At 40.4% G+C, this 25784-nt stretch overlaps 3 protein-coding genes across 4 annotated transcripts; 2 read left to right on the top strand and 1 right to left on the bottom strand.

Annotated features, from left to right (window-relative positions):
* The first annotated feature begins 12483 nt into the window (after nt 1–12483).
* Nucleotides 12484–17037, top strand: rnaseh2b (ribonuclease H2, subunit B). Of its 2 annotated transcripts, XM_023400701.2 has the most exons (11): nt 12486–12703; nt 13047–13115; nt 13853–13960; nt 14425–14501; nt 14804–14918; nt 15313–15377; nt 15491–15596; nt 15910–15991; nt 16085–16130; nt 16431–16508; nt 16868–17037. In XM_023400701.2, the coding sequence occupies exons 1-11, from the start codon at nt 12640–12642 to the stop codon at nt 16976–16978; spliced, it is 921 nt and encodes a 306-aa protein (XP_023256469.1). In that variant the 5' UTR covers nt 12486–12639; the 3' UTR covers nt 16979–17037. The 2 variants fall into 2 exon arrangements, with proteins under 2 accessions (XP_023256470.1, XP_023256469.1); XM_023400702.2 differs by lacking the exon at nt 16431–16508 and having other exon boundaries at nt 12484–12703.
* A 928-nt stretch (nt 17038–17965) lies between these two features.
* c9h13orf42 (chromosome 9 C13orf42 homolog) lies at nt 17966–21670 on the bottom strand. The gene is made up of 2 exons (XM_087172462.1): nt 20363–21670; nt 17966–18734 (listed from the first exon to the last, which is right to left on the bottom strand). Exons 1-2 carry the CDS (start codon nt 21012–21014, stop codon nt 18490–18492), a joined length of 897 nt encoding a protein of 298 aa, XP_087028588.1. The 5' UTR covers nt 21015–21670; the 3' UTR covers nt 17966–18489.
* Nucleotides 21671–22236: 566 nt separating this feature from the next.
* LOC111650785 (TLR adapter interacting with SLC15A4 on the lysosome) lies at nt 22237–25363 on the top strand. The gene is made up of 2 exons (XM_023400693.2): nt 22237–22577; nt 23717–25363. The coding sequence occupies exon 2, from the start codon at nt 23718–23720 to the stop codon at nt 24660–24662; it is 945 nt and encodes a 314-aa protein (XP_023256461.1). The 5' UTR covers nt 22237–22577; nt 23717; the 3' UTR covers nt 24663–25363.
* The last annotated feature ends 421 nt before the right edge of the window (nt 25364–25784 follow it).

The raw sequence follows: 25784 nt of genomic DNA, 5'->3' as shown, positions 1-25784 counted from the left end.
CTGCAGACTTGTTTTATTTGTTCTGAGGCCAAATGACATCCTTATCGCATCTGTTGTATGTTTGTCTTGTTTATATCACGACTCAGTCTTGGGCGAGGCTCCTCGAGTGGGTGTGCGCACGTGTGTGTTGCCTACGTCTGTATGTGTGCATGTATGTGCGTGCCAGTCTGTGTGTATGAGCACCAGTGTGTAAACACACACACGCTTGAGTATTGAGCGTGCGTGCGTATATGAGTGTGTGTTTGCGTGTGTATGTGTGTATGTGTGTGCAGCCAAGCCTAAAAGCATTTAAGCGGGAATGGGAGAGGGTCTGGAATCCTGGGATGACATCATTATCCATGATGTCATTTCTGCAGGGTGACTTTGGCACATGTGATCGTTTGGGTGAGGTCACACCTTCACTTCTAACTCACTGTAATTGACAATGAAACAGTGGGTCACCGCTGCAGATTGAGCCATGTCAAATTTGGCAGCCAATTAGGTAGTCAGGATTAACATTTTTGAAAACATGTTACCAATTTAATAAAAAACTGAAAACATAGGATGCATTTTGTGAGACTAATTGCCTGTATCTTTTAACCGTGAAAAAAAAATTAAATTAAGATCTGGATTTGATACTTGATTCTATCATAAGGACTGTATCGATGTGTGTCGTGTGCTTTTGTGCACCATATAGCCCACTGCTTGAGCAAGGTTATTGCAAGTGTAACTCTGAGGTTAAGATTTTCTCCATATGTGCATTCATATAAAAGGAGTTAAGAAAAATCTTATACTGGCTTGCCAATTTTTTCTATGAGCTTTACAGCAATAATTTTCACATTAAATGATTCAGAACTAAAATAATTTGCCACCAATATATGATATAAAAAAGGGTTTTGAATGTCTGCATCAGTTAGGACATTTCTTTTATTCGGTTTCCAAATGTCCAAACATTAGTAGATGGGATCTGGCATTCTGCATGAGTTGACCCCTTACAGTGACCTTGTCATAAAGAGGCCAAGAGAAGGAGGAACTTACAAAACACAAATGAAATCAAAAGAGAAAACTATTTGGGATCAAAATATAGGGGAAAAAATGACTTACTTTGGTTTCCATTCGTTTTTAAGAAGTGATTTGCTCAACAACCTATTCACAATGTAGAGTAGAATCACAAATTTGTCTCAAAGGGCTTTACAGTCTTTACAGAATATAACACCCTCTATTCTTAGACCCTTAGTTTGGATACAGAAAAACTCCCCAGAGAAACATTTAACAGGGGGAAACAGGACAGGACCTTGAGAAAAGCGACAGAGGAAGGATCCCTCCTCTGGGACGGACAGACGTGCATTAGATGTCATATGTAAAGCGTAGACTAAAGTAACAAATTACACTGAGGAGTTTTGTCAGAATGACAATGTTATGTAAACCATGAGAAAACCTGAGTAACTTAGCAATTTATACTTTATTCACTCAACTGGTTCTCTCATTGAGAATGAGTGACATTAAATCCAACGGTTGAAGAAACTTTGATTGCTTTATTATCAAACTAACTAGCGACCGGTTCAGGACAGTAGGTAGATTAAAACTCAGGCATTAGTAAATTATGTGTGAGAGGACGTGGCGATTGCTCAGACCACAGAATAAATTTGGAAATAGACTCAACCTTTGCTCATTCTGACTGGCTGAGTTCACAATGATACTCATCTGGTGAGTGGATTTGTATTGTCTGGATGCCTGAGACACTGTCTAAAAACACTATGTGTCAATGGAAAACTGAATCAGATTCATGTGAAACTCCAGACCTCACATGCTTTCCTCATGTGTCCGTCCCCTGGTGTGTACCTGTAGGTCCTTGCATCAACCCTTTCTTGACTACATCATTCGGTCAATAACCATCAATTTATCATAGTATGAACATGTGCACTCTGCCTCTCATACACACAGGCACACATGGATAGCTTTAGGCAGGCCATCTATTCTCATTAGTACCCTGTTGCAGTCGGCCGACGGTAAACTGAGCGTGTGCCAAAGTCATAAACTTGCACACCCCTCCCGCCATTACCTCACAATTATGATATCACACAGTGTCTCATAGTGATGACATCACACCACCAGATTCATGGTTTTGCCTTTTTCGATTACATTACACTCGGCTAGTTCATGCCAAGACCCTTATCCATGAAAACCCAAGGACAAAATGCAGACTATGTGAGACTGGGTCCAGTCAGGAGAGTAATTACCACTTTTACTACTGAGATGAAAGCGTCTGCTTCAGCTATTGTTGTCCAGTCAGACGAGCTTATTGGTAAAATTAAAGTTCTTGTTCACACTCTGAGATAATGGTGTTGGCAAGTAAGGTAGTCATTACCTATAGCATGGAAATTGGCCAAAACCCTTATGTCACATGAATTACCTTTTTGTCTTTCTGGTCACGAATAATGAAGTCAGTGGTCTTACACACTGTCTATCCATCCACATCCCTGTATAAATATTTGCTTCCATACACAATTTCATGCATTACTTAAAGATGATTGTGTTTAAAATGCCAATGTGTTCATTGATTGTGTGCATTGGCTCAAGAAATTCAGCAATGCCTTAATGTGAAGTCCTTCAGAGCACATGAAATCATGATGAGAGTCGTTTTAGTTTGGCGGAAAAATGACAGTTCTGACATAAAAGCATAGATCCATCATGGGAACAATTTCACTAAAAGACTGACTTGTTATTTTATGAAGCAGCCTGGTCAATCCATCTTCTGAGGTAAGTTAAAGGCTATACACGGGGCTCTCAGCCATCCGGTACCTGTCACTGCTGTGTAGTCGCTTAGCCTCCCTCAACATGAACACCTTCATGTGTCTGCCTTTCGGTCTGCCCTCTGCTCTCATCCAGCATCTGCTTTTCCGTTCCAGTAATGACTCTCAGATCATGGAGTGTGAGAGGGCTGAAAAAGAAGTGAAGATGATTAAATTGCAAAGCTGCTTGTAAACACTCAAAACCTCATGGCTAAATCATTCAGCTATCTTTGATAAAAGATGGTGTGCAATACATGATGACAGTGGTTTGGTATCAAAATTATAATGTCCTACAAACAAAGAAAAGCACGAAGAAGGATGTAAATGGTGGAGAATTTATGTCTTAAGGGGGAAACACAAAATAACCACAGACATGTAACAGCACATACTGCAACATACACATCCATGCACACAAATACACTGTAATAGGCTGTTCTTTCCCCACTGTGTCACCCTCCACCTTGTAGATTTATATGGTATGAACATAATGACTCTGCTCCCAAATTATCCCAGTATGCCTGTGAAAAATCCAGATAATCTTTTAATGGCCTGAGTTGTCGACTGTCTCATTGCGCAGCTCATAAATCTGGGAGTGGAGAAAGCGCCCCTCGGCAGCTCTAGGTCCCCTTGACTATTTTGTGTCTGAAATTGGACCCCTTCAAAGTGAAAGGGGAGACATGCAGCTATCAGGAAAGATGAGGAAACAGTGGGTCTTTCCTTTGTTTGAGAGATTCAGTGATTTTTGGAAGTCCTGTTGCTAGATTGGTAGTCAAGGAAAACAGTTAGTGTACATTTACTGAAAGTGTAGTTACCAGTTGTGTCTTTTTATTTTGATAAAACTGTGATTTTCTCTCAATATATCTGTGAAAGACAGAGTTTTGGAAAAGAAAGATATTTTGTGTAATTACAGTTGAATCTCTCCTGGTCCAGCCTCTTCAAAACAACTTCTTCTCCATGTTTTCTTTTATATCAAGTCAATTTAATACATAGCCCAAAATCTAAAACTTTCTGTCCTGACTCAGATCAGGAAAAAAATAAAATAAAAAAGTCTCCTTTGAAAAATGGAAAAGGTGAGAAACAATAGGAGGAGCAACAGAAAGGAACTGCTTCATTAAGGACAGAAACATGTGTAATAGGTGTTGTAGGTAGAGTAGAATTATAATGTAGAGGACCAGAGTGACAACATTAAGTAAATTAATTAAATAAGATATAATACTGAGATGAACCTATGTAACTTTTGCTGAACAGCAGCCACATTGGCTACAAGTGACGGTAAAAAGACACGGGTAGACGATTTAAGAAATATTTTAACCTTTTGGGAAATATGCTTATTCTCTTTCTTGCTGAGTGTTAGATTGAGAAGGTTGATACCACTCTCACAGCTGCGTGGTAAATATGAGGCTCTGCTGGTTACAGAATACCAGGTAGTTTCTGTTTCTGGCCAAGAAATAGTCCGACACATAATGTAAAACCACAATGTGTAATCTTTACACTTGTAGGGATTAGAAACGAGATACAATGTCTTAATTTATGGAGTTAAGAGATGCTAGTACCATCCACAAAGAGGAAGAAGAGGCAAAAGTAAACTCACATCCTTATATGTACATTGAAGAAGTTATCAGTCACTGTAATCAACTGTTCATACTGGGCCCTCCCTAAAAAATGAAAAGGGGCCGAAATCACATTCAGTTTAAATTGCACGCTAAAGTTCAGCAGTCTGAGTTAAAGTAAAATCAAGTGAGTATCTTCCAAAGTTACAGTCTTTTTAGTTTAAAGTCCCTCTTTTTTTGTGTTACGATCCCTCCACTGCAGCTAATCCCAGACACACTGTCTGGGGAAAAACATAAAGGGAATTTTGAAATATAAGGACTGTAACGTTGGAAGATATTCACTTCATACGATTAATAAAAATATTGAAGTCTCATATTAGCTTCCATTTATGAAGTACATTTGTGGAAAAATGTGAATCACACCAAAACAGTATCAAACAGAGACACATGCTTTAACAATAAATGCAGTGGGAGAAGAACTACCACTACAGCTGTTTTTTCCTAACTCTCCAACAGGGGCTTTGGTGCACATCCCCTGACATGACCCAGCCTTAGAAGCAAACAGACATGCCCTGGAATTCAGGGGTCTCATAAATAAACAAATAAACACATTTCATATACAGAGTACTTATTTTAATTGCAGTCCTGGACATGTGCTGAGCAGTCTCTAATTTCTCTCTCAGCATAGAGACTTGCGGAGCCGTCTGCGGCAGACCAGCAGTCGGCAGATGTAATTACCACATCATCTCTGGTCCCTGTTACACTGGGAGGGAGAGGGAGGGAGGGAGAGGGAGAGAGACAGAGAGAGAGAGAGTGAGAGAGAGATTGAGAGAGAGAGAGAGAGATTGAGAGTGAGACAGAGCGAGAGAGATTGATCCTAGTAAACAATAATTAGGGTTGGGGATAGTGTATTGTGGGACGTCTACTCGGCGGGACAGAGTAAAGAGAGGGAAAGAGAAGGGAGAAAGGAGACAGGCAGGGATCATGGGCAGATGAAAGTCTCTGGGACAGACAGCACCCCCTGAAAGAGTGAAAGTTTCAATTTTTATCAAATCCCACACATCAACGTTCATGTGGGGCTGCGACAAACTCTTAAGAAAAGTCATGAATCATCACGTTTGACAATCTGCAATTAGTGAATCTTTAGTATTTTTGCTTAATGGCTCTGCATGTTGATTGATCAGTTATTTTTCCTCATTACTTCAGCCCAACCTCCATGATTAATATACTTTGAGTAGTTCAAAAACAGATGTGAAAGGTACACAATGAAGAAATAGGCAAATTCCAGTACTAAAAAGTAGCAAATGCCTAAATGGTAAAGTAATTTGTACCTAATATAAAATGTTTTGCTCTACTAAGACTAGAAGTCTTAGGAGCGCAATGTTCCTTTCAGTTTTAAATAACCTACCCATTATAGGTACCCTGTGGAGTTTTCCCTTTAACAAGCATCTTCTATATTCAGTGTCTCTCAACAAAAAGCATTGTGTGTATTATTGAGGTCTAATAAACTGCTGAATTCATTTCATTTCCACATCCACGTTTGCTAGCTTGTTGTCTTCTTCCCTGCAATTTACTGGCTCAGTGCTACTCTTCTTGGAACATTATCACCGTCCGCAATCAGTGTGAAACCATTGGCAAAAATGTGTGTCATACGATTCATGTCCTAAGTGATCTACATGAGATTCAAACAAGATGGGAACCCACTCATCAAAACAGCTACTTTCATTCATTCATTACGTTTGCTTAAACCATCAGTCACAAAACAACTTAGTCCCTCTTTGCTGTCGTTCTCTCATATGTGAAGTTTCAAAAGCCCCTATTGTTTGATCTGTCATTTAAGTAATTTGATCGTCACAGTTCTTTGAATGTAGAAAAGGGACTTTTAGTTCCTAGTTTAGTTCCTGTTGCTAATTCTTACAATTCCATAGTTCCTGTAACTTTACGTCAAAAAGAGCTATTCAGCTTCTCAGTCAAAAACTCAACAGAGTATCTTAAACTAGACAAGGTTCATCGTGAGGTGCAAGGCTATATTATTAACTAAGAAAAGTGGAGACCTGCCCTGGGGCCACAGACTCTCAGGGCCCTGACAGCCCTTGGTTAAGGCCAATTCATGGTTTCTGCTCACCTTCTGATGGATGCAGACAGCAAACATGGACGTCTATCTATTTATACTACAATCAGTGATATGTGTATGCGGACATTATCCACATGTGCACTAGAAAACATGATGATAACCTCCTGACAACAGGAAGAAGGGCTCCTTTGTTTGTTGTATTTAACTAAACAATATAAAAATGACAAAAAAGAGTGTGTGACTGCTTAACAAGAAGAGGAGCCAGTGTTTGAACTCTCCCTCTAGCTCTTTTTTCCTTCTTATTTCTGTCACTTTTCATGTGAACAACCACATGCAACACCATGAGCGTCTTCCTGGAGAGACTGTCTAAAAATGTGTGTTGTATAGACATTCAGTACAAGTATAAACACTTTAGATTTCCAATGTGTTTGGACCATAGGCTCCAAATAAAGATGGACGTAGCCTCTGTGACTTCATCTATAGGTCTGTGAAGTTCAGTTTTGAAGTTCTGAACAATCCCCAATGTCCACCCTCACAGACTTAGAGGCGCATGAAGGCTCTCTAGGAAACATTGAGCCATTTATGAACATTTTCCTTAAGTCCACATTTCTGCAGACTTTGCCTGAGGGAATTACCCACAGTTCATAGTGCTGTGACATTAAACACAGAGTTACCATGGCTACCAAGGGATGCCCGGAAGCATTAAAAAATGGTAAACAACTGGTATGAAACAGAAAAAAGGAGAAGTTAGAAGAACGGTTAACAAACAAGTATGTAAGGAACTAACCCTAACGTTAACATTGAAAAATTTAAAAAAGAAAGAAAAGAAATTATCATGTAACTACAAACACATAGCTCACTGATGATTCATAGCCAGAACTGTGTGTAGCTGTTTATACTATGATGGCATGATGATTTATTCAAAATACACTTTTATCAGATCTTACCCGACATTAATATTTTGTTTACAAACAGCGAGCAAAGGGAGGGAGTGAAAAATGTAATGTCCCAAACCCACAAGTATACTCAACATTTTTTGGCGTCATCGAAGTAACATGATGTCACAAAAGTCCCAATCCTCTTTATACCATTTTGAGCCCTTGTAGACTCTCACACTCAATCGCTTACCAGGTGAATTCAATTAAGTCTGTTCGGGTTCGGGGCTTAGGGGGGACATTGGGATTGGGCCTTCAAGTTTACTGCTCTTCCGTCGCCATCTTGGTGGTTCCTGATTCGGTCTACCTTCTGGCTAATCCAAAAATGGGCAGGAGATGGGGCGTGTACGGAGCCCAGACTTCAGTGCATGGCAGTTTAATAACTGGGGCGAGCATACTCTCTCTTAAACATTGTTATCAACGCTGAGCATCTGGGTGTCTTGCTCACAGGCTAACCTAAGGCTAACTCATTAGCTGGCTAATTCGATGGTAAGCTAACTAAGCAAACAAGCCAGGTATGGTGAGTGCAGACAACACCTGCTAATTAGTGCTGACATATAAATAAAGTAATACTAAAATTTCACTCACCTCAGAATACAAGGGAAGAATACAGACTACCTCACGTTCTGTCGGTCAATTATCCGACAGAAAGCCATAAAAATCTTCCAAAAGGCACAAATACGGCCGTGCGGTGTTGCGCAGAGTTAGCTGACGTGACGCCGAGGATACAGCTCGAGCACTGTGACGACACCCACCTGACATTTGAAGCGGCCACGCCCCCAATTATGCATAACTTTAAGCCTGAATAAAATTTAAATGCGTGAGTTATATATAAAAAAAAAATCACCCCCTTACAGTTTTCATGAAGGGGGAAATTAGCTATAGAGACTAAAACCGTTTTTTGTAACAGGCTGTAAACATGTTTATTCAACACCATGGGGATATACTCGCCTTTGGAGCCAGCTTCAAGTGGCCATTGGAGGAACTGCAGTTTTTGGCACTTCCGTGTTGGCTTCATTTTTCTGCCCCAGAGGTTGCCACCTGGTTTGGACAGGATGTAGTATGAACTAGTTCTGATCGAGGACAAAGAAACAAGCAAGACTCTGAACTTTTAAATGTACAGACAACTAAATTCTTCTTTCTCTTCTTTCACATGAAAAACAAAAGGTAAATTTCCAAGCAATACAAATGATGTACTGATGATTTTGGCTGCTAAATCCCACTTTTTCTAAAATGGTTTGGCACAATCACTTTTTAGATTTGCAACAATCCTGTGCTTATTGTTTTCTGTGTTTTCTGTCATTTTTGTGGCTATAATTTAAAGTTAAGAGGGAGAATGTCACAAAGTAAACTAACGTTACACCAACTACAATGGCAAGGTTTGTTTTTCTCGTAACTTTATCTCTAATAACCTAATACCCACATTTATTGCCATGTGCATCGTAATTGCTTTATCTCATTTATCAGCCCCTTCAATGAATCATGTAATTCACTGGTACAGTTGCTCTTTAGCTCATTATCTCGTTGATATGTAAGCTGGCTTGTAATCAGCAGAGCTAAGTTCCAGACGACCTGCTGGTCATCAACAGAGCTGAGCTACATACTGACAGCCACCAAACTGTATTTTCCACAGTGTGTGAAGATGACTGTAACATTAGTGGAACATATTCACATGTTGGGTAACTCACTAACTGCCTATTACCAGGGCTTGAGTTGCCAATCCTGCTGACCCTTCCCAGCCACTTCACTCAGTCGGAGTAAAGTTAATTCCTTGAGACTAAATTTTAGCACAAAACTGCTGTGGATTCAGATGTTTTTGTTCTTTTAACCTCAGTTGAAGATATTTTGCTTTCTTCTTCTTTCCAGTACCCCTTCACCGCTCTGACTCAGCGCCCAACACATTTTAATGTGCCTGCGTCCAGTAACGAGGCCACTGTCGCTGCTGCTCAACAAATGTTATATAGTCCTCCTTTAAAAAGGCTTGTGTGTTTTTGGCTATTCTTGAGGGTTTGTTTTGTGTCAAAATGTAACACCTTTTGACTTTATAAATATATTTGTGTGAAATTACCACAAACTAATTGACACACAGCAAACCTGGGGCAGGTAGTATTCAAATATGGGAGTAGTGTGTGGTAAATTACTGTACCCGATGGGTTCTTCAAGACAACAGGTGTGTGAGTGGGAAGAACAAGGACGCCAATAGCGGCCCACAGTTCATTTATGCCCCAAAGGACATCTAGCATGTTGTCAGAGCCCTGGTTGGGTGGTTTCAACTTAAATCTTTCCAAGCTGATTTTATGTTTGAATTTGTTCTGCAAGCAAACTAACCTTCAGATAAATGTAGTGAAGTAAAAAGTTTGAAATGTAGCGAAAAGCATACTTAACTAAAGTACTGCAGCAAATCAATTTTGTGATTATTACAAAAAAGTAACAAATTTGCATGATTTCAAAACATAAAGGGCTTCATTGAGCACAAGCCCGGCCTCACACCATTCTCACTCAGGGCGAAGGGAAATACCACATTGATCCAGAGGCCTCACACAGAGCAGCTGATGCTGGGAATAAGGAGTCACCATCTTGCGGGGTGAGTGGGGGTGAAGAGGAAGAAGTCTTTACGGGAAGGAATATCTCCCCAGTGAGAGGACCAGCGAAAAACATTATATGTGTGTGTGTGTGTGTGTGTGTGTGTGTGTGTGTGTGTGAATGTGTGTGGGTGCACATGAGGCATGAGTGCTACAACCCAGACTTTACAAACGTACGTGAGGAGGAAAAAGCGTTTCGGTGATCCTTGCATTCCCGACATTCCTTCCTGTGGATTTCCAGTCAGCGTGAGCCTCACTGTTCCACAGCTCTGACATCACGAGGGGGTTCCACTCTGCTTCCACACTCTGCCTCCCTCTTTCTCACAATCCCACCCATATTTGGAAGTGAGAGGAAGGGAATCCCAGATGATGACTCAAAGGCTTCTGCTGCCAAGGGGAATTCTCTCCACATCTGTTTTTATGTGTGTGTACGTGTGTGCATGTCTATTGTGAGTGTATCGATGTGTATATTACCTCCTTGAGCTAAAGATGGAGTTTACATCTGTGGGGAATTCAAAATGGTAATGTGGCTTTAACAGCTGCGTGGAATAACAGCCAATGTCTGTATCTATACAGAAAATGTGGCACCCTGAGTGATGCTTTCTTTCTATTTATAACCTGCTTCTCCTGGCAGCCATGACAGTTAAAAATGCACTATGGTGAATATGTATGCTCTTGAAATCAACTCTTCTCACTCTATAAATCTCAGAGATTGACTATGAAGAGGGTAAAAAATACAGCCTTGTTAATGCACAGCACATTGTGGTGACATGGCAGCTCAGGGCTGAGTCGATATGTAAGCTGTAACCTGTCACCCTGCACTGGACCACCACAAATGAGGCCACAGAGATAGATGGAACCACGGGCTGTTCAATGAGCTCAGCAGAGTGTGACCAACCGTCTACAGCCTGCTGGCAGCAATACACTCCTACCTCCACAGAGGAGTTTACTGCAATCATCTTATTTTTCAACAAGAAATAGCGAGCTCAAAAGTGAGTTACATCGAGAAGGAGGAAGTTGGGCTTGAGGGGGAGAAAGAAAGAACAGTCATGGCCTTGGTTGTGTTAGAATTCTCTTTGTTGGATGTATGATTGATGAGGATTGTGGAGTTGCGTTTGGGAGAGGATAGAGGGGGGGTCTCGGACTCTGTGTCCACAAAGCCACATCAGGGCCTAAATTTAGACCCACTTTGTTCTTGTCTGCACACTGGTGACAGAGGACTGGGCTCTCTGGGGTTGTCTGTGGTCCAGTGTATCAGAAAGGCTGCTGTTGTTCTCCCTGGCAGTCAGAAACGCAGACGTTCCCTCAAGCAGCCCAAAAAGAAAGAAAGCTTTCATGGAATATTCTGTTTAGCTGCACAGACTGTTGTGTATGATACTCCCGGGACCCATAAAACAAGTAATTCACGGACAATATCTCACCCATGCTCTTTTTGCCGCAGTCTACAGTAACATAAATCTAACTGATTTTAAGGAGGAGTTGAGACAGTGTTCAAAGGGTTTAGAGCATGTGTTGCTCAAGTCTGGGCAAATGGTCCTTCAAGGCAATATTACTTTTAAATAGACAAAAAAAAACAAGGAAGACACAAAGGTAAGACACACACACACACAAAAAGAAAATGCAAAAAGAGGTGACATTACAAAAAAAGAGTGAATCAGAGAGACATTAAGCCAAAAGTCATCCTGTGTAGGCTCTGGTTTTCCTCTACATCATGCTGCTCCCCACAGGGACACTGTATGGCATTGTTTAAATGATCAGTCACCCAGCACACAAATCCCTCCCTTCCTCATTACCAAAACAAGCTAATTAAAAACCTGTTAATGGGCTGTGCTGTGGGTGTCTTTAGAAGAGAGGGAAATCCACAACTCAAAAAAGCTATATAAACATATCAGAGGGACCCCTGAACAGTTAAACAAATTGATGACTCAGCGATAGTCCTCTAACGGGGAAGGAAACACACACAAGCGTTCTACACATCCCTAGTTGAGCGTGCACATACACAGTGCAGGAGGGGAAAAAAACAAGTGACTCACTGAAAACCTACTGGGACCCACAGTGTCACATCCTGAGAGTGAGAGTGAGAGATGCCCTTCTCTTACTGAAGGACAGATGGATCCCCCAATCTGTTATGTGCACATGTGCCAAGGGACGATTGGTCACCAAACATCCTGCACCTGAGAGCAGAGGCCGTTTTGCTCTCTGAGGAGAGTAAACTATAATTCTCACATATTAGCAACTGGGAGGTAAACTGCCCAGCACAAACCCAAATGTTACCATAGACTGTGTTTTTAATCACAGGTCTTGGGTGACCTCTAGCGGTCTCACTGAGGAACTGCATACTGACGACGTCACAACGGAACGTACCACTGCAATGTGAACAGGGTGAATTAAACGTCTACCACGGTGTCTTTTCCGCTTCTTTTTGAGCTTTTTTGAACTGCATATTATTAATTTAATTTTTTTTCTAAGTATTTAGTGTTGCTCATTTAAAAAACAATAGAAATGGGCTCACAGTGCAATAATAAATGAATGATTTTCTCCCATTTTTTCCTGTGGTACAAACTCAGATGGACACACAGAGGCGCCTTTTCTGAGCTCATGTTGTTTGGAAAAGTAGCTTTTACTTTCCTCAGGGCCGAGAGTGTTTTAGCCCAGAAAAGAATTAAATTCATATCTGTACTAAACCACGTAAACAGAAACTCATCCGTTTAGGCTGAATTATACAAAATGGCCTCTAAAAAGAAGCGAACGCCTAATGTACAAAATGACAGCTGGGTTGTCGTTGCTGCAGGTAGGTTGAACAGTACAGTCAGTGTGAGCTAACTAAGCTAAGTTGCTACAAACATAAGACACCTTAGCCAAGGTAATAGACCCTGATAATTTTGTCATTACTTACTGAATCCCGTGATGGATGGTTAGCTACATGATAAAGGAAATAACGCGTAACTACAAAGTCGGCTAATGTTAGTTACTAGATAGTTATTCATTAGTGCATAACATGCTGTGAATTAGCTTTGTTCTCAGAATGACATGCAGCCCTACAGAGATTATTTCCCACAGATTAAATAGTGATGTTTTCTCAATGAGCTGACAGTGAGCTATCATGTGCATGATTTGTGTTTTGATGTGCACAGACTCTGTCATCGACACACAGAAGCCCGACAGTGATCCAGCTTTTGTGAGACTAAGGAATCCATCTACAGGTTTAACTTTTTTGTTGTAATACATTTATCTAGGTCTTTAACTAACAATTAATTTCATTATCGTATGGTATATACAGATGATAGTGATAAATATCCATACCAGCTTCCCAGAGCCATAGGTGATGCATTCAGATTCCTCGTTTTGTCCAACCAGCAGCCTAAAGGGGCCTAAAAGATATTTAGTTTATCATCATAGAAGATTATGAATATCAGCAAGTATTAACATTTGAGAAACTGACATTGAGTTTTAGCTAGTTGAGCACTGGTGAAAACCATTAGCAACCTGGCACTTTGGCTTTGAGAAAGAAATAAAACACAGTAAACCCACAGACTTTTTGAAACGTCGCTCCCTGTAGTTGAAAAATTATTCCAACACAAAATCCAATATGTGTCATTTTAAGTATGTGTGTGTGCTAAATTAGCAAGATACAGCAAGACCGCCTTTGAGTTGTAAGATGCCACATTTTTACCTTTACAACAGCCAGGCTTGTCACAAACTGGCATTTGCAACGATTTTTTGATGGTCAAAATTGTTGCAAATACTAATATAATAATTGTTAATTGCGGTCCTAACCACTAGCATCTGTTAAAAGTAAGTCAGAACACAGTAAAAGTCAACATGAGGAATTCTATAAAATGGACGTTTGCTTTCAGTTTTCACCGCAGTCTGATTACGTTGCGAGTACACGCAAATGTGGAAGTGAAAATAATATTGTTCCGCTTTTTTAATCCTGCAGATGCAGCATCTCTGTATATGCTGGGTAGTGGTGATATGCAGCTGTATGAGGTCAAAGCATTTGAAGAAGATTTCCACTCCTGGTTTGTTGGTCAGACTGTACAAAGAGGTTTGTTTCATTAATCTTTGTAGTGTAAACTTTGAAGAAACTTAATCATTATTACAAACCCTGCTAGGTATGGTAGACAAATAACAGAAATCCAAATGAACCAAGTCATCTATGCAGAAATCTTAGGTGCAATGGTAATGAAACTGAAAAATAATATTTAACATGTCCAAAAGAACAGTGTCCATATAAAATAACTACACCAAGCACAGACAGACAACCAGAAAGAGGAGCTGCTGACACAAAGTAGCCAAATATCAGGTTCACACACTGCAAACTGGTCAAGCAGTCTTGACATACCGGCTGAAATGTTGATTAAATTATTTGAGTTTGGGTGGTTTATCGCAAAGTTGATGATATGTGGATGTTGAATTCTTATTCCTTACTTTTAATTGGTTCTGGGTCAGAATTAGAGTGTGTGTTAATCAGGCTTCTGTGTTTTTACAGTTGTCTCTTTTGTTAAACAGATGGGAGACTCCTGTTCATAACACCAATGGATCCTCTCTATCTCATTTTGCCCTATTTGATTACGGCTGGAAAAGAGGTGAGAAACAGAAATCTGAACATGTCACAGCTGTTGATGCTTTCATGCTGATCATTGTGGTGTAATGCTGCCTAGTTCACAGTTAATTCTTTAACTTCATATATAACTTATCTTATATACTAATATTCCTAAATATACAGTACAATTTTGTACAGCAATAGTGTGTGTCTAATATAACCATGGGAGTATATGAATGATCGTGAATTGGACTTTATTTTAATCTTTTCTATTTTTTAATTTAGATCATGCACATGAAAGTCACAATATCTGCTTTTATTTTGTTAATGTTATCTGCTGCTCAGGGGAAGTTCCAGCCTGTGGATCAGGTTGTTATGGATGAGGAATTCCCAGTTTGCTCAAGGCTGCTGAGCTGCACACGTTCCCTGGCCACCCTGCACCACATTGCCGAGGAAAAAGGTCAAGTTTATTTTTGAAGCCGATATCTCTCAACTGTAAGGTTTGTCGTGGGAATTTCTGGAAACAGAGGACCGACAACAAGAGAGTGTTTTTTCTAGTTTATTCTGACACTTGCAAGTGGACACCCTAGCCAACAACAGAGAGTGTTCCTGACCAAGAGCGCAATGTATGTTCACTGCAGTCTGCTTTTATACACACAATACCTGGGACACCTGTAGTACATACGTCACTACTCTTGACATGCCCACCTTGTATGGCACTAAGCCAAGTTAAAAGGGGACATGAACGGGAGAATGAGAATGCACAAACCAGCAGTGTAGGCACCACAAGCTGTGTGACCGTGATTTAGGGTTTACTAATTACTTTGTTGAAATGCTGTGTTTCATTCTTCCAGAGGTGGGAAGCCGGAAATTTCATCGATACAGCCAAGAGAAGACAATGAACTGGTTAAAGAAAAAGGTACTAATAACTGATTCTATTATCTTTCTGTGTTGGTCCAAAGACAGTGCGAGTTTGACTGCAGTACAATAGGCAAAAAATGTGTTCATGTGAAAATGCATTACTTATTATAGGTGGAGAGGACAGTCGTTGCCCTCAAGAAGAGAAATATCTCAGTGGGAGAAGGAGTCAAATCCACAACATATGTCAGAATGAAGTCAGAATCAGACTACCATGAGGGTAAGTTGATTCATCTTCAGGGAGCTTCAGTGTTTAAGACAGTGTCTTGCAACTGTGTAAAATTCCAGTCTCCCCTTCTGACGAAAACACAAATTTCCATTTTTTCCAACATTTCCAGCTTGTGTTTTTGTAGTAGATATGATGTTGACCAATAGATGGCACTACTGACGTAGTTTCTGTCTATGGGTTAGGGTTAGTGAAAAAACACTGAAGCGCTTCTCCACCTTTCAGTTCCATTTTTTTTCTTAAATTATCTAAAAATAATTAGTATTATATTGATAATCACTGTAATTCTGTCATCTTCATGACACAGAGGACTACCTTCGCTATGCCCACGGCCTGATATCGGAGTACATCAGTGAAGACCTGAGCAAAGCCCTCCTCAAACACCTGCAGTATGTTAAGACATCTAAAACTTTGACAACATGATTGTTAGTAGTGCTAAGGTATGGTCATAATGCCGCCATGCACCTCCTCCTCCTTCACAGGTTACCAGAGCTCACAAGCCCAAAGGAAACAGAGCCGCCCTCCAAGGTATGTTAGTGTCTTTCTTAGACATGAATGAAGTCAGAATGACACATCCTCCTCTTTGTGCATGCTGTCAAAACCACGCTGAATGTTTTCTGTAGTCTCACTCTAACTCTATTGCTGCATTCGCATCGTTTTGAGGAGAAATGATTGCACCATCTTAAGTCACTGCTTGTGGGATTTTAACTTTGCTTATTAGGGCCTTTTTCATCTATAGTGTGAGGTCATTAGAGCTGGTGGTGTGTTTCTCTGGTGAAAGCTGGGCTCTTTGTCATGAAAAGCATTTCTCACTTCCTCGTTTGGCAGAAGCGGAAACTGTCAGATAAACCGGTGGAGGCCGGAGAGGACTACACCAAATTCAACAGTGCAGACTTTTCGCGGAAAGTGAGTGTATATGGAGCCGTCTGCCTTAAAAGACCGAGCAATTATTGCAGCAAAAAAAAAAACCTGAAGTGGTCGTTTCTTTGCTTTTATCTCTGCAGTTGTTTTTTTTTCCTTTTAAACCTTGAGTGATTGTTTGTGTAGTTCTTGTTTGTTGGACGCTTTCTTTAAGCTTTGTCTGTAGATTATTTGTCCGTAGATAAGCTGTGTAGACTTTATACACATGGGTCAATGAGACTTACCTTGTACAAATGTGGTTTTTCTTAGCATGAATTGAGGTTCACGATATGTAATGAATTCCCTGCTGTCTCTGTGCAAGGTCGTCGAGTTATCATATTGATTTTTTTCCCCCCTTCTTCCAGCCACCCAAGAAGATGACGGCTGCTCAGAAAACTCTGGCTAAGGTGGACAAGACCGGCATGAAGCCTATGTCATCCTTCTTCAGCCCCAAGGGCAAGGCAGAAAAGAAATGAATGTTGTATAGTTTCTGGTTTGTACATGATAAATTTGTAATAAAGAAAAGAAAACATGAGTCATATTTTCATTTCAAATAGTTTGAATCTCGAGAAGGGAAATGGGATAATAATTTTACGTTATTTATTTTACTTTAATATATGATAATCTAAAGAATAATATAAATAATATAAGACTAAAAGGAGGCATTCTGTACAATGAGTACTTTTTTCCTTTGATACTTTAAGTTCATTTTGCTGATGTACACAGTCTGAATTCAGGACTTTTCAGAATATGGTATTTCTTCCTTTACTTAAGTCAAGGGTCAACTCAATACTTCTTCCACCCCTGTAGTTTTTTTAAGTATAACCCCAGTGGTATGTTAGCCTGCAGACAGGTCATGGTTTATTTATATTTTTCAATGTCGTAAGCACCTAAGAAAAATTAATTCAGCGGCATTGTATCAGACATTTCAGTGGCGGGTATCTCAAAACCTGGGCAAATAAAAGCAGAAATATCAACACTGCTGCATACCATAAAGGTTATGTCAGGTAATATTTTGCATCTTATCCAAATTTACCCTTCAACTTTAACACCATTTAATCTTAAGCAGTGAGAAACAGAATTACCTTAGCTGGGTTTGAACTATTCAGACAGCTCAGCCCTTGGACTCGCCTTGCAAATGTGAATCTCTCTGTTGAATGAAACAGGCATTCACGCAGCACTTGTTGCTGTTGAGGAGCTATTGTTGCATTTTACGGTTGGCTTTGATACCTGGGTAGAATGTAGTCTCTGCAGGCCTGAACCAGAAACTGTACTCAACCTAAATTACATATCCGTCACAATATTGAACTTTTCTCTTACTTGATTCAAAACTCATTCAAAAGCACTTGAAAGAAACACTAAAGTAACCTTGAGATATTGGAAGGAATTAATACATTTTTATTTTGGGCTATGCTGCAAAAACCATTTCCCCTTTAAAGTGGCACCCTATTGATACTTATCAATCCGATATCAATTGAGATTATTTGTAATATTAATCTGCAACTGTAAATGAAAGGATGAATGAAACAAATGATAGGCCTGGATAGACCTTTTTCTCTTAGGACATTTTGCATGACACAGCAAAATTACAGGTGTAAATAATAAAATGGCTGAATTCCATTTAGCTGTTTCAGTTTCAGAGTCTGGATATTATTCGTGCTGGATCACTGTTACACTAGCATGACTTACTGGGACACTAAAAACAGCCATTGTCAATGTCAGTAACACCTCTGTGTTTCTCTACAATGACATGTCAAAATGTCTGCCTAGAAAAAGGCCCCTTTTGGACCAGGAGGAATTACTTTTATCACACTGGTGAGAGGTTTCATTTTCATTTGCTTTATTAAAATTAGGCTTAATTGTTTTTATGTATATATTAAATGTCCGGAGGGATTTTTTCCAGAGCATGGTGTCTGTTCAAACATACTCGATTGAGCTCTACGTCAGCAGTGTGGCAGTGCTGCTGGTTTCAAATGTCCAACAAGCTTCACTGCTTTTTTAATTTGGGCTTGAAGCGCAGAGTCTGGAACGCGCTCTCCACCACTTTGGGCAGGTGGATCGGGTTCCTCTGAAGTCGCAGTCTGCTGCTTGTGGACCCGCTTTGGTTTTTCTTCTTCGGGGCACTTTCATTGGCACAGTTCCTAACCACTTCCTGCTTGGAGTCATCCCCGACCCGAGGAACTCGCAAGACCCAATTGGAGTGGAGGTCATGTTCAGCTGAGCTGGAGGCCACTGTGGGAGAGAAGGGCAGAGAGCCAGGACCTTAGCTGAGGCTGAAGCTGTTACTACAGTAGCTTTCACTTCTGGACCTTAAGATCCAAAATGCTTCATGTTTTCATTCTAACTAAACAGGCATCACAAAAATGAGATGAAGTATCTGGTAAAAAAAAAGCTAGTCACAAAGAGCTAGGCCAGTGTATAAATGAGTATCTTACAAATTATGCCCGGCATTTCCAATCCTTAACCATACTTGACCTTTACCTACGCTACACAACTAGTGGTTGAAGAATAGACTTTTTTCACAGCATACATTTTGACATGTCATAGAGGGAAGAGCTCAGGTGTAATTAATAACACTAACAATGACTGCATTCAATTCACGTACAGCAGTTCAGCTTTATGGCCTTGGTGTGTGCTGGCTTACTTGGACAAACTGAGCCCGAGTTAACATGATTCACTGCACCGCTGCTTTCCTTACACGGACATGCCTAAATGTCTGGAGCGAAAAGATTCTTCACAAGTCGAAGTAAAAGTAGTATTTAACTGAAGGTTTGGAAACAATGGCAGCAAACGTATCAGTGGCAAAAGGAGTGGTGAAGAGTGGCCTCTCTCACAGTGTTATAAATTATTGATATATTAACCTGTGAACAGCATTTCAATGGTCTGGTTATAGCTGGTCCAGGTGATGCTACTACTACTACTGGTAGTACTGCCAGCTTAATATTTAGCCTTTAATACACAGTAATTAAAAATATAATTTGAGTTTATGCGTTTAACATGTAAAAACTGTAATCTGGTGGGTAAATAGTAATTGCAACTTTCAAATAAATGGAAAAATACTCTTTTCCCTTTTAGTGAAGTGTGAGGTAGAAAGTACTATACAGGTCCTACATATCCACACAGGTCTACATGTTGTCATTAAGCTCCATATACTATTAAGAATGCTTGTAATGTGCCCCATCCTAACACACTATTTGTACTTAGCTACTTTCCACCTGTGACCTAGACCATTCAAGAAAATCCTTTTCTCAAGTGAAATCAGAAATACAGGAAAGGAAAAAAAAAAAACTGTCACAAGGAAAAGTGACTTTTACGTAAGCAAGAGTAGATTAGTATTATCAGTAAAATGTACTTGAAGTATCAAAAGTAAAAACACTCATTATGCAAAATGGCCCTTTCAGTGTAATGTCATATACAGTGTTTGGACTATAATTACTACATCACTACATACAGTATTTTAATGTAAACTGGTCTATGTGGGTTTCATTTTGAATACTGCTGGATGGTTTCATCACTAACAATACATCACATTTTATGTATATATGATTTAAGTGTAGTAGAAAATGAAAATACCCCAGTCCTGTATTCAAACATTTACTTAGGTAAAAGTGAGTATTATCACTATAATGCATTTGACTATTCTTATTAATGCATTTGAATATGGGAGCTGGTTCAGGTGGAGATAATTACTTTATACAAAGTTGGGTTTATTTATGATACCCAGACAAGCTGACAAAGACTTTATCTTCAAAACCTAAGTTAGGATTTGACACCAGGGGATAATCTACCGCGAGGCAGCGTTGAATACTCAGACAAAATCCTAAAATCATTACAATTATAGGGAAGATTTTCAAACTCGCCTATGAAATCCACGTCTGCGTGTCCATCGTCCAGGTAAGGTTTGCGCAGAGGCTCGTTGTCGCAGCTGGCGATGACCGCATCAAAGAACTGCAAAGTGTCCTCCTCGCTGGAGACTGGGGGAGCAGAGGGTTTGGCTCTTCGTATCTGTGGTAAAAAAAAGAAGAAAAAAAAAAGAACATGTGTCTGTGATATCACCCGCCGTGTGTGCTGGGAGAGATGATATAAGCTTACCGGCTCTTCCTTATCAGGCGGCGGAGGTGCAGGCTTCTTCCTGGAGGACACCGTGGCCTTGATGTCGTTACTTTTCAGGTCACTCACACTCTCTGTGTACCGCCGCCTCAAAGCCACAAGTGCTTCCAGGTACTCCAGGCAGTTCTGGTTCTGAGAGTAGAGCCATATCCTGTCCTCTTGTCTCTGATAGTAGTACAAGGTCGACTCGATGCTCACTGTGCTTTTGCTTCGTTTTAAAGTTGCTGAGCCCGCGGCTGCTTGACTTTTCTCTCCCACCACGAGCATGGAGGTACTGCGGACCAGCCTGACGGTGCAGGCGTTGTGATAGTCCTGCTCTGACCGAAACCCACCACCGCCACCATCCCGCCCTCTGTGTCCGTGATGGTTGGGACGGAACACATTATTGATTTTTCTGAACATCCCTTTCAAAAGGAATCTTTCAGGGTCACAGACTTGCCTTTAGATTCCTTAGTGTATGTTAGGCTTCCATCCATAGCCGCCTCTTCAAAATAAACTAATATTTATAGAAACAGACAGACAAACAAACAAACAAACAAACAAACAAACAAAATGCCTTTGAGCTTGGCTGGAGCTGTTCACTGGGACCAGGCGCTGTCCATGGTGCTGAAATCGACAACCGCTTCTCTGTTGTGTCATAAGGTAAAAGCAGCTCTGTTGTTTAACCTGATCTCAACATGTCTTTACTGTTATCGGATGTTGCTCAGCAACATTGCTGTAGCAACGGGTCGGTAACTCGACACTTTGTGCTGCCATTACTACCTTTAGCAGCCCTCCTGAGTCAGATATCCTGACTCATGGTTGACTTTAGTGGACAAAATACCAACCGCCAGCAATCCTACAAACTGTGGGCCTATAGTTTAATTGTTTGTGAGGATGACTCCACCTGTTTATAAACTGTGTTGGACAAGACAGTTTTTAACTTAAAAACAAACTGCAGTTGTGTTTATCTGGTCCAAATTTTGGACCAAACATGAAAACACAGTAAAAAATTGTGAGACCTATATCAGTTATATAATGAGCTACACATGACCTAACAAATACTGAAGAAATTATGTGGTGTTGATTCATGTCTAGGATTCCTGACTTTGTCAATAATAGATCATGTTCTCTCCTGTTTCAGGTTCTTCTATTGTTGGGCTTCCCTGGCACAAGCGGAGGAAGTCTGAATAAAAGAGTCTTAACTGAGGTGGCTTATATACACAGATCAGGTGCTTTCATCTGGGAAAAATCCCGGCCATAAATATAGCCTACAAGTTTCCCTCACTTTCACACCACTACCAACATAAAAGAGTCAAAATGAGTTCATACCACAGAGGAGCTCAAATCAAATGTGGAAAAACATAATTCTAAGGTCAAAGTTACTATGGCAGTCCAACTGTAACATGCTGAAGAGATGGTTTGGTTTCAAAGAGGAAATAGGGAGTTATGTGTCATACATAACTGAGCATGAAGTCACACTTCTGCTTTGGCTGCAGAGACAGATAACAGAGGGAGTAAAGTAGAAGCTCTGAGCTATTATTCCACTGAAAACCTGCAGGTTTAACTGCGCTCACAGAGAGGCCACTCAGAATCTGTGGTGTGACCCATCAGAAAATGAAAACAGGAATCAGCAACTGCAGAAGTTTCTGTTTACTGATATTTTGATCATATTAAATTTGACTTTCTTTTCTGCTTTTAACTGAACCTCAATCACACACCTGTTCTTTTACAGAGAAACATAACTTCAGTGGTTTCTTTTTATAGCTAGAAGTTCTTGGGGAGGTACAAAACAACCACTTCTCACACACTGCTCTCCATATAGACTTTGAATCAAACACAGCATGCACATTTGGTATGCTGCATTGATAGACAATGAAATGGTTATAAGAAGTGCTTTTCTCTGCTGTGGTAGAGACTGTGGAAGGACATTTGGCGCCTGAAATCAAGTGACCAGCTGATTGAGAGAATTTGAATCCAGTCAAGGTAGGAAGACATTTGTTACAGAGTAATATGATTTATCTCTCAATGTTTTTGAGATAAGTAAGATGTAAGGTGGGGCATCAATATGTCGACCTGCGAATTCACAGAACTCAAAGTGGATCATACGGTGGACTCAGAAAGTATCCAGACCCCTTCACTTTCTTCATATTTTGCCTGATGCTAAAATCATTGAAATTATTTTTTCCTTCATTAGTCTACACTCAATATCTCATTATGACAGAACAGAATTTTAGATTTTTTTCAAATTTATAAAAAAGGAGAAATTGAAATATCACATTGACATTAATATTCAGACCCTGGAAATGTAGCTTAGGTGCCTCCTATTTTTCTTGATCATCTTTGAGATGTTTTCTCACTTTGATCTAAGTCTATCTGTGGTAAATTCGATTTATTTGGAAAGGCATCCGCCTGTCTATATAAGGTCTCACAGCTGATAATGTGTATAAGAGAAAAATACAGGCAATGAGGCTGAAAGAACTGGCTGCAGAGCTCAGAGACAGGATTGTGTCGAAGCACAGATCTAGGGAAGGCAACAAAAGAATTTCTGCTGCACTGAAGGTTGACCAGAGCACAGTGGCCTCCATAATTCTGAAATGGAAAAATTGTGGAACAATCAGGACTCTACCTATAGATGGCTGCTTGGCTAAACTGAGCAATCAGGGGATAACCCGAATGTCATTCTGGCTGAGCTCCAGAGATCCTAAACCAAAGAAACAGAAATTCTGTTTTTGCTTTGCCATGATGAGGTAACTTGTGGGGGTCGGGTCTGAAGGGGGGTCTGAATATTTTCTGAATGCACTGTAAACAAGATATTTTAAACTGAAGTTGAAACAGCTTTGAAAGAGTAGCCGCTCGTGTAATCACGACTGATCTTGAGCTTGTCATTGAGTTTTGTGTATTTGTATAAAAGCCCATCTAGGGATAGGCATTGCAAGCCAGGTGAGGCTATAATGCTGTGCTATGTAGCATTGGTCCATGCTGTGTGTCCCCATATATAGGCCAACTGTATATATAAATGAAATAGATCATTACATTCATGGTGTAAGCTGCATCTTATCACATGTTGACATGCAGTGTGCTTTGATGACTCACACCTTTTGAGTATTTGCTCTTTGTTGCAGGATGCTTTGCGAAGGGAGATTGTTAAGCATGGCCTTTGCTGAATTGGAGGAGCTGGACTCCCCCGCACCTCAAAAGGCTTTTCAGAGTGCTTATGGGCTGCCAAGAGCACCTGCCACCCTCATGTCAGGCTCCACTAGACGCGCTCCACCTGTTCATTGCAGTTCCCCTGAGGCGACAGGTAGCATGGACAACAGGAGTGCTTCAGCGGAGCTGTACATTTCTCCTCTGCAGTCCTTGAATCTTCAGAGAGCCCATCCAGGCAGACAGATCTCTCCAGAAATAGAGATCCCAGCTCAGGCTTGCTCAGGTGGCGATTCCCCTTTCTTGGTTCCCTCCTTCTGTCAGAGCATCTGCAAAAACTACAGTGACCTCCACATTGGAGGTGACCAGGTTTTGCCTCTCTCAGCTAATGATGGTGAGCTGAGGCTTTGCACTGATGCCCAGCCTGCTGGCCCCTTTCTCCAGTCTTGCGATGTCCCCTCAGCCGTGGAGGATTCTCTCCCAGGGCAGACATCTCAGGGTGGGCTTCAGCATACAGTGAGGGGAGGCTCCAATCGTTGGAGACTGGGGAGTGGTCGTGATCGGAGCTTTTTGTTCCAGGGGCGAGAGGGGCCATTCTCCAACTCCCTTCTAAATCACTACCTGGAGCAGAAGCTCCTGGATCTGTACCAGCAATATATGATGGAAAACATGGCGAGAGAAGACTCTCACCCACACTCCATTTGCCCTCTGCTGGAGTCAGAGCTGGTCCTGACCAGCCTGGACCAGATCACTTTGAAGTTGAGTCGAGAAGGGAACCTGGATGCCAACCTGGCCAAGGACATGGTTGTGAGCTGCCTGCTGCGGGTGGCTGGTGACATGCAGTCAAGTGAGCTCAGCACTCCTATACTGCAGATTTCAAATGAGGCATCCAGGGAGCAGCTAACAGAGAATAAGGAGGAGTAACCCCAGTGTCAAGAAACTCACTTTAGACATGATAAAAATAAGATGAAACTGATGACTGCATTTTATTTTACTTTTTTGTTTTAATAGCTGTTGAGAGGATGTTGCAATGTTCTGCATATAATTATTAATTGCCAGGAGAATGTGCTGTATTTATTTTTGTGCTTTCTTTAATTATTTTATTTTATATAATAATACAATTATAATATGCAGTTATGTAATTGGCATGTTTGTATGTGAGACGTGTGTGGCATGTCTGTATGTGCATTTTTCATTTCCTAAAGGAAAACATAGACAGGACCTGAAAATTGAAACTGCGCTTTCTCCCTTTTTTTCAAATAACATTCACTTCTAACAGAACACGTCATGTCCTACTTAACTATTGTTAACACACATATACTGCACATATGACTGCCATATCTTCATCTGTTATAAATGTCTCTTTGTTGGTTAGATGCAGGAGAACATGGCGTCCCTGTCATTTAGGTAACAAAATAATATAAGATAGACTGTTTATTTCAACAGAATAAACTTGTGCTGCAAGTTTCAAATCTAATCAAAAATGTGTTTTTGCTTTTTGTTACTTCACCTGGTTGTTTGACCTTCACCATGTTGAATGATGGATGTGCAGAGTCAGACCCTAGAAGGCTGTTTCCCCATTCATCTCTTCTCTGTGCTCAACCTTAAATATGAATTTAAATTGTGCACATATGATTTTGTCGCATCACAACTTGTTTGGAAGGCAATCATGGTTCAATATTCAGCTTACGAGAGTTTCATGGAAGTGGAAGACATCTTGTTTCCAGCTGTTAAAGTTCTAAAATGAAGATGTAATAGGTGTCATTTAATGTAATGTATTTAAAGAATTTTTAACTAAATAATCAAACTTTTTTTGTGAAAAAAAAACAAAACATATCAGACTCAAATTGTTAATAAAAGCAGAGTAATTTTTTTCCCCTTAAAACATGTGGGGAGTAGATTTCTGAGCAGGGATTATAGTCCTGTCTATTGGCTATGTTGCTGAGAAGCAGAGTACAAAGCTAAATGCAATCAAATGATCTCTCAGTCATACAAATAGTATAACACCACTATCAAAACAGCTTTTAAAATAATGAAATTGATTTT

This window comes from Seriola lalandi, unplaced genomic scaffold (assembly GCF_002814215.2).
Source record: "Seriola lalandi dorsalis isolate HSWRI2012SDOR001 ecotype SW California unplaced genomic scaffold, Sedor1 jcf7180002052929, whole genome shotgun sequence".
Taxonomy (NCBI): domain Eukaryota; kingdom Metazoa; phylum Chordata; class Actinopteri; order Carangiformes; family Carangidae; genus Seriola; species Seriola lalandi.
This window is presented reverse-complemented; position numbering and strand designations above follow the sequence as displayed.